The sequence below is a fragment of the Phytophthora cinnamomi genome, assembly GCF_018691715.1.
Source record: "Phytophthora cinnamomi strain GKB4 chromosome Unknown Contig68, whole genome shotgun sequence".
Taxonomy (NCBI): Eukaryota; Oomycota; class Peronosporomycetes; order Peronosporales; family Peronosporaceae; genus Phytophthora; species Phytophthora cinnamomi.
Window position 1 is genome coordinate 784,368 of NW_027151001.1, and position 8,327 is coordinate 792,694.

At 52.8% G+C, this 8,327-nt stretch overlaps 3 protein-coding genes across 3 annotated transcripts; 1 reads left to right on the forward strand and 2 right to left on the reverse strand.

Annotated features, from left to right (window-relative positions):
- Positions 1 to 845: 845 nt before the first annotated feature.
- On the reverse strand, positions 846 to 2,424 carry IUM83_07813 (uncharacterized protein; the record flags this gene model as incomplete). Its single annotated transcript, XM_067932139.1, has 3 exons — positions 846 to 1,599; positions 1,689 to 1,986; positions 2,079 to 2,424. The coding sequence occupies 3 exons, from the start codon at positions 2,422 to 2,424 to the stop codon at positions 846 to 848; spliced, it is 1,398 nt and encodes a 465-aa protein (XP_067786290.1).
- Positions 2,425 to 4,504: 2,080 nt separating this feature from the next.
- On the forward strand, positions 4,505 to 4,927 carry IUM83_07814 (Mannose-binding lectin; the record flags this gene model as incomplete). The annotated part of the gene is made up of 1 exon (XM_067932140.1): positions 4,505 to 4,927. One exon carries the CDS (start codon positions 4,505 to 4,507, stop codon positions 4,925 to 4,927), a length of 423 nt encoding a protein of 140 aa, XP_067786482.1.
- A 947-nt stretch (positions 4,928 to 5,874) lies between these two features.
- Positions 5,875 to 7,361, reverse strand: IUM83_07815 (uncharacterized protein; the record flags this gene model as incomplete). The annotated part of the gene is made up of 4 exons (XM_067932141.1): positions 5,875 to 6,414; positions 6,469 to 6,540; positions 6,610 to 6,727; positions 6,799 to 7,361. The coding sequence occupies 4 exons, from the start codon at positions 7,359 to 7,361 to the stop codon at positions 5,875 to 5,877; spliced, it is 1,293 nt and encodes a 430-aa protein (XP_067786499.1).
- Positions 7,362 to 8,327: the final 966 nt, after the last annotated feature.

Genomic DNA, 8,327 nt, shown 5'->3' on the forward strand with positions numbered 1-8,327 from the left:
GCTCGAGGTCGCCGATTTACGACGTCCTGTGCGCCTATAATACGTGTTAGCAGTCGTGAGTGAGACAAGTTCTCAAAAAAATCGGACTGCATGCCCATATGAAGGATACCCGCAGCATCATCACGAGTATGTTTGTGCGAATGATGAGTGCCAAAGTCCGGCTCGATGTGCACGCGCAATCATGTGTTACTGTCGATTCGCCTCCAAGGCCACCAAACCGATCGTCTTTGAAATTCATCGAATCATTTTGGCATACAGTAGTAATGAGCTTATAAGATTCCTGACATCAATTCGTGGATCGGTTGGGCATGAGAACCATAAGTTGCAGTTAGGACGCTAGCACGTTAGCCAGCGTAAGATTAGCCTATCTAGTTATAGTAACGCGGACTAGCTCGCGTTGATTCGGACATTCAGAGTCAAATGGCCGCCCTTCGATGACCGGGGAACCCAGAGCACCAGCGAGCCGCCACCCGAGCCCGGAATTCCAATAAAATTCGGTCGCCATCGATCCAAGTACATGGTCTTGTCTTGTAGCTCCGCCACGGTAGCGTTCCACGCCACCGTCTCGCACGACGGCACCTTCACCTTCGTGTAGTCGTTGCCACCCGAATGGATGACGACTGTCACGTCCTTGGTATCGGTACTTGTGAAGACGACATTCACCATTCCGTCGCCTTCTTTCGTCCAGGCGCCGTAGCTGCCTGCGAAAGCTTCATCCACGGTGGTAAGTCCCAGGGCGTCGAACAGCGTGCCGTCGTCGATCTCACCAATAAATGATGTTGGCCCACATGTAGGCTGGACAAACTGGGAGACCATCCAAAGAATGCCCGTCGGATCCAGGCCTGCTAGTACAACGAGTCCGAGGTTGGCCGACTCGAGTGTCGTGTCCTCCTTGGCGACGTTGGCCCCATATCGGTCGAGTTCGTATCGATCAACTGATCGATGATCACACCCATCGTTTTGCGAAGCAAGTCTCGAGTCTGGTACGCGGCTGCGGTCGTCTTGTTGCCCAGGACTTCGCCCATGCAGTTGTTCGTGACGACAGCTACTTCGTCCAGCACAAGCGACGACCTGCTGAGGGTTACACGGACATCTTGGCTGGTGGCACTGGGCGTCACGTTGCGAATGCTTTGGACTGCGGTGCTCACACGGTCCGTAAGACGTTTGAGCTGGTATCCGCAGGTCGTGTTGGAGTCGATGAATTCTTGCAGACCCACGACCGTCGAGTCATCGGGCGAGTTGAGCGCGCTGACGTTGTGGAGAAAAGTCATCACATCGGTCGCCGACGATAAAATCTGGTCGCCGTTGATGATCGCTTGCTTGACAATGTTCTCCACAACTGCGATCACAACACCAGTGACCCTAGCTGCCATTGAAACTGGCATGCCGAGGCAAGTGCACACTGCGATGGGCAAGTCCACGAGCACCACGTCGCTTTGATACGCGACGGAAAGTAATTCTTCGACTGATCCTTGAGGCGCAGTGGTCTGCTGGAAGCGGAGGAAGTAGATGAGAGATCTCACCACGCTGATGATATTTGCAGCGCACATGTACGCCAGCTTTGCGGTCTTGTACGCCGCAGAGACCTCCCAAGCACGCCTGCAGTTGCCGTGTTGAAGATCACCGCCACGACCGACGCAGTCTTCTGAAGTATTTCCAGCAAGCAATCGTCGTTTTGCGGGATGCACTCTTGAAAACACTTGACAGGATACGACAGCGGGCACTGCGCGATGCAGTTGCTGTCGGTCTTGTTGTAACCGAGCGGGCAGAGTTTGTCGCTGTTGAACGCCTCCGTCTTCCTGTAACAGGCCGAGTCCGTCGCGTCACCGACAGTTGGGCCCACCCAGTTCCTGATCTTCTTGCCATACCATTCAGAGCCCATGTCGTCCGTGAGATGCAAATGCGTCGCGTTGATCCTTGTCCAAATAGCGCCCAGCTCGTAAACCTCCGACCCTGCTCGGCCGAAGAACCCGCTGAGGTGGAACCCTTCGGGGCCACCACCGTCGTGCTCTCCTCTGTCTTGGACCCGGCACCGACCGAGTTGCCTAGACTGCTGCAAAGTCTCAGATAGACGACACGCTTCCGTCCACTCTTTTCGGCCAGGTGGACCTCCATCGACGTGATGTACTCTTTCGGAGCGAGGATCAGGATGTTGTCCGTTCCGCCCGAGCCTCCGTGCGTCCACGTTTCCTCATCGGGTGACGCCACCCGCAGAGTCACCTGGTCGACTCGTTCGGCGCCTCTGACCGTGATGGAGCTGAAGGTCTGGCCTAACTTGACCCCTGTGATGTCCGAGAACGCGATGCCCTTGGTGCCCTCTCCGAAGGTCCTGCTCAGCTGGATGTCCTTGTGCGAGAAGGCGGCTGTGTGTGCGGCGCAAAGTACCAGCAGCGTCAACGCCTGCAACAGCAGCGAAGGTGGCATGGTCACCGATCGCTGCACTTGAATCTGTGGCAAAGCGTCACACTATTGAGGTCAACAACTACGGACCAGGTCCCGCAAACGACACTACCAGGATGTCCAGCCGGGGTCATCATCAAACGCGCGCTGTCCCTCCACGCCAGGACCAGACGTCACCAGCAAATCGCGGACGCTTTGCGTCTGTTTGTATTTGTTTTACGGAATTAAAGGCAATTTAGTGTTCATGCATGGAGTATAGTTAGAATGCTTCTTTATCCTGATAGTTGCAGTTGAGAAAAATATAGTATGGTGGTTTTCTTGGACAGCAGATGTGTACCTGGTGCACTAGCAGAGACGTGAAAATTGCCTAGAACTCTTGGCTATGGGGATACAGTGAATGGGCAGGTGGGATCAAGGATACATGCTATCGAAACCTTTACAGTAGTCGCCAAGCTTGCCACAGGTCCAAGGTTTCGTGGAGGGTATGAATCCAATGTCTGCATACCTACATCACAGCCTGCGCGTACATGTACCCTGGCCAGGTAGCCTTGCATCGCCGATACATCCTGGCGTCTCAGACCAGTTGAATGCTCGAGCAATCTAAGTCTTCAAAGTGGTGCAAGCGGTCGCCGACCGGCAGGGTACACTTGTCACCTGCGCGCAGCTGCAAATGTCATGGCGCGTTATTGTAGTTGCTGTTTCAATACGGAAATCCGTGTACCAGTGTACTACTCAACTAAGCTGAAAGGAGAGTCCGTTTGCGTTAATCGCGATGTTTGTCAGTGGGTGGTCCTTGAAGACCCGGGCAATCAGGGATCAGTGGCTGAAGCACCGCTCAAACAGCAATGCAGGCAACGCTCGGGTCGAGTACAATAATGGTTTCCAGGCTCCGGCGACCAGCTACAGTTGCAGTGTACCTGTACATGCACCTGTCGTCGAGTAATATAATAGCTTCCAGGATCTGGCGACCTGCTACCTGTACATGCACCCGTCGTCGTCATCTTCTTCTTGACTTGGTGCTCGACAGTGCACTCTGCGCATTATAATACGCCACTTAATCTAGATTCGTTTCGTTTCTCAGTACATTGATGTCACTTAGTTCTAGCTAACAACGTCCACCACGTAATCTAGAGCTGGGAAAGTGGATCCGATGTCTCGGTGTGCCACCGATTCATGCCCAGAGCAGATCCTGGTTCTTATCATACAGATTCCAACTTCACCCAACCGACTGTCGGCTGGACAGTCAGTTCCGATAGTGTCGAGATGGCGACTGAGCTGGATGCACAGAGTCATTTACAGAGCTGAGGTGTTGGTCGCATTTGTCGATTAAGCATGGCACCGCTGGGCGTGCTGCAGGTGCTGCTACTGCTGCTGCTCGTCACCGTCGTGCATGGGGCCAACTCGACTTCGGGTGAAGACATCCAGCTGTCCGAAGCGTTCGGGGCTCCGGTGGTGTCTCGTTCTCAGATGTCGAGCTAGTCGAGTTCGGACAGACTGCCAGTTCTATCACGATCAGCGCAAAGAAACGAGTTACTTCGGTCGTGCTGCGAGTGGCGACGCCGGCCGAGCTAACTCTTTCCCATGGTGGGTCGAGCGGGACAGATCACACGCTCACCCTGGAGGAAGGCGAGTACGTCAACTCCATGGAGGTTCATTGGGCTCGAAAGCTTTGAGTTCTCGCATTTTCTACCCTGCCCGGTACCAACAAGGGCAACTCGGTCTCTGCAGGGACGCCGACTGAAAACAACTCGACGGTGACCGCCCCTGACGGCTTCCAGCTTAGTGGGTTTTCGGTCGTGCGGAAGGTGAAGTCAACCAGGTGGGCGCTATCTGGGCGAGGATCAATGCGAAGGCGAAACGCCTTACGGATAAAATGGGCTGTGCTTGGTACGGTGATCGGATTCGGAACTGGGTGGGTCCTACGATTGGAGATGCCAGTGATTCGGCCTGCTACAGGAAAACGGAGCCTTTCGGGAGCAACAAGGCCTGCCCTCGAGGCTACAATAACAGCGGAATTAGCTGCATGGCCCAGTGCCCGCTTGCATATCCCGTGGATTGTTACCAGGAGTGTATCCCACAGAACGATGACTGCACCGGGGAGATTATGAGCAAGGCAACGTCTGTGGTGGCTGCAGTGTTCAACACGGTGACCGCAGGGATCTTCGGTGCCATGTTTTCGTCGTACAAGAATGCAAAGCAGAACTTCCTCTGCGCTGCGAACATTATTGGCGTGATCAAGTCTCTCGTCTACTACCTTCAATTCCAGCGCTCGACAGCACCACAAGGCTCCGTTGAAGAGATGCTTGCCATCGCGTACCAGTCCGATGTCGTGATCTTCAACCTGCCCATTGCAGTGGCAAATTGTCTCGGGATCAAAGTCTCGGGCAAGGTGAAGTTCGCCGATATCGTCTACGTTATTGTAGAAAACATCGTGAAGCAGGTCATCGTCAACGGCGACCAAATTCTCGTCTGCCACGAACGTCCTAGCTCTCCTTACAAACACCAGCACGCTCAGCAACTCAACTGAAGCATCAACTGTGGAAAAGCTGCAGGATCTCCTGGATTCCAAGTCAACGTGTGGATTCCAGCTCAAAAATCTCACGGACCATGTCATTACTTCAGTGAGAGAAATTCGGAACGCAACACCTGCCGCCAGTGTGAACGATATCCGCGTGAAGATCAGTGGGTCAGCTCTAGTGCTGAAAGATATTCCCACAGCTACCAACAATTGCATGCGTGAGCTGCTGGGCAACAAGACCACCGAGGCTGCATTCGAAACCCGCGACTTGATCCGGAAAACGTTTGGCGTGATCGTCGACCAGCTCATTGAGACAAATAAGACTGACTTGGGTCAATCCGTTGCGGAGGAAGACTACACTCTCGAGGCAGCTAATATGGCGCTAGTTGTACTCGGTGGCCTGGATCCAACGGGTATTGCTTGGATGGTTTCCCAATTCGTGCAGCCAACTTGTGGGCCAACTGAGTTTATAGGTGAGGTTGACGACGGTACACTCTACGACGCACTGGGGCTTAAGACTATGGATGAGGCGTTCAAAGGTAGCTATGGCACTTGGACGAAGAAGGGTGACGGAATGATGAACCTCTCTTTGAAAGTACGGACACGAAGGACGTGACCGTCGTCCTTCACTCCGGTGGCCGAGTGCACACAAAGGTTGAGGTGCGTGCCGGGACGACTGTGAACTGGAGTGACAAGATCGAAAATCTGCACGACAAAGTGTTGTATATGGACCGCAAGCGCGCGAGTGTTGTGGGTGTTCCGACATCGGCCGGCGGTTCTTTGGTACTTTGGGTTCCACGATCATCCCAGGGTGGTCATCTAGCAATGCATGTTCGGGTCAATGTAAGCTAAAACCAGTGGTAAACAATAGTTGGAGAAATACACTTGTCAATTATCTCGTCAATAAAACAAGTCATTGACACCAGCTACAGCAACGACAGCTAAGTAGCACAAGCCTACTCCTCGTCGTCGCTTGAATCTGAGCCTTCTTCCAGTGACATCAGCCCGAGCAAAATGCGGCGGCAAACTTGGCGTTCGTGCTGGCTGAGCTGCTGAATAGCATTCATTTCGCAGGAAGGTTTATCGGAATACGCCGACACCACATCACTGTATCGCTTATCCTTCTCTTGCAGAACCACGGCCAGTACATCATAAAGATGCTCAGCAGGCAACTGAGATGCCATGACAAAACTCAGCAGTGCCTCACCAAGTCCAAACTCGCGCTCGGCATCGCCGTGCAGCAAGAAGAACAACGAGTTGTCGTCATAATCAGAGTGGGCAAGCTTCCGGCGCTTGGCTGGGTTTGCCTTGGCTTTGGCCTTGCCCTTGCCTTTGCCATTTCCAACCTGAGGAACGTCGTCCGCGTCACCATCATCTCCTTCGTCTTCGCTATTCAGCGAGCATACCTTGAATGCGTTCGTCAGCTCAGAGCTGGTGATATGAATGAAATCCGACGGCACAGGTGTAGGCAGCACGAATCCGTAGCGACACAAAAGCTGGCATATGATGAGTGAATTGGACAAATCAAGCAAACTCTAAAACTAGCTCACCTGCGCATTAGACAAATCTCCGTACGAAATTGTAACAGACTCGTCCTTCTCCACCATGCGCAAAGTAACCAACTACCCGGCAACCGCAGAAGAGTTAGTCATACATCCAGATTCAAGCACCCACTGTTGTGCACCACGCACCTGAAAGCTTCCCGTCTCGGTTTTCACGATGTGCGCTGCCGGGTTTTCAGCTGCGTGGTTGGCCATATCAATCACCGGCAGCAACGTCGGCTCCTGACTGTCTGCGACCTTGAAGGCCCTGTAAAAAAATACCGAGTCGCAGTGCCTTAGCAGTGACCACCAGCAGTTAAAGCGCCCAGCATGCCATACCGCGACGACACCATCGAGTATGCCCATTGAAACTTCTCAAGCGTCGACACCTCAGCGGCCCAAATCGTCGGGAACTGCTTCATCAACGGGGCCGCATAGTCCGAATACATATTGAGCACGAGTTTGTCGCCCAGAATCGGGTGCGCCGTGGTGTGCTTGAGCATTTCCCGAATTTCGCCCTCCCAGCTGAACGGCAGCGAAATGGCCGTCGGGAGCTGCTGGACGTAGCCGTGAAAATCACTTTTTTCATCGTGGGCCAGCTCTGCTAGCAGAGCCAAAGTGGTCTTAACGGTGTAACTCAATTGCAACGAGCCGATCTGCTCCTGCAGCTTGGCTTTGTCCTCGCCGTCATAGTGCTCGAGCCAGGAACTGCCATTTAAAAATGCCCCTGCTTGCAGACTCACCAATTCGGTCCCAGGCTGCAATTCACATCGCGCCACAATAGATCGGTCGTCTTCGCCGAATGCAGCGACGGAGGACACTGGGTTGACGAGATTCTTGGCCACCGTCACGTTGGCCTCGTGCGAGGCAACCCAGTCCAGCAGCGGAGACTTGGTCGACATTGTTGGTGAATGAAGCGTTTCTAACGTTTCTATTTTCTTGTTTTTATCAGGAAATCTGTTACTTCTAACGTTAGTAGTATTAATACTTTTTACGTTTTTACTATTGATACAATAAATGCTTGCAGCAAGCAAAATTGATACTTACAATTACGGTCATATTTTATTTTCCCACATTTAACTAACATTAATTCTGACGTGCATCTGCCTTCAGAAGCTCGCGGGACCCACAGCACCAGTGAACCACCACCAGATCCAGGCAAACCTAGCAACCCAGGACGCCAACGATCCAGATTCATGGTTTTATCCTGTAACTGCAATACTGTCGATTCCCATGTGACAGTGTCGCCTGCAGCAACGTCAACCTGTCACCGCCGGAGTGAATAACCACGGTTACATCCTCCTTGTCTGTACTCGAAAATGAGACGCACGACACCGCCACCTTTCTTCGTCCAACACCCGTAGCTGCCCACGAAACTGTCCACAGTCCCAAGGCGTCGTACAGATTTCCGTCGTCAATCTCGCCGATAATAGAGGTCCGCACGTAGGTTGCACGAATTGAGATACCATATAAACGACATCGGTGGGGTCCAAGCCATCAAGTACAGTGAGCCCTGAGTTCGTCACCTCCAGAAATTAGTCATCCCTTTTACGGTTTCACCCATATCGGTGGTGGAAGTCTCGATGAGCTGGTCGATGATCACTCCCACAGTTTTTTCGACACAGGCCACGCTTTTCAAAAGCGGCATCCTTTGTCTTCTTTCTCAGCATTTCTTTCATCCAGTTGTTTGTGACTATAGGATGTCATTCAGCACCAACGACGACTTGCTAATCGTCACGCGGATGTCATCGATAGCGGCATTTGGCGTTTCGTTGCGTACATCGCTGACCGCAAACATGACTCGATCCGTGAGCTGCTTCAACTCGAAAAGCCACATGATGTGTTGGCGGCAATGAAGTCTTGAGTTC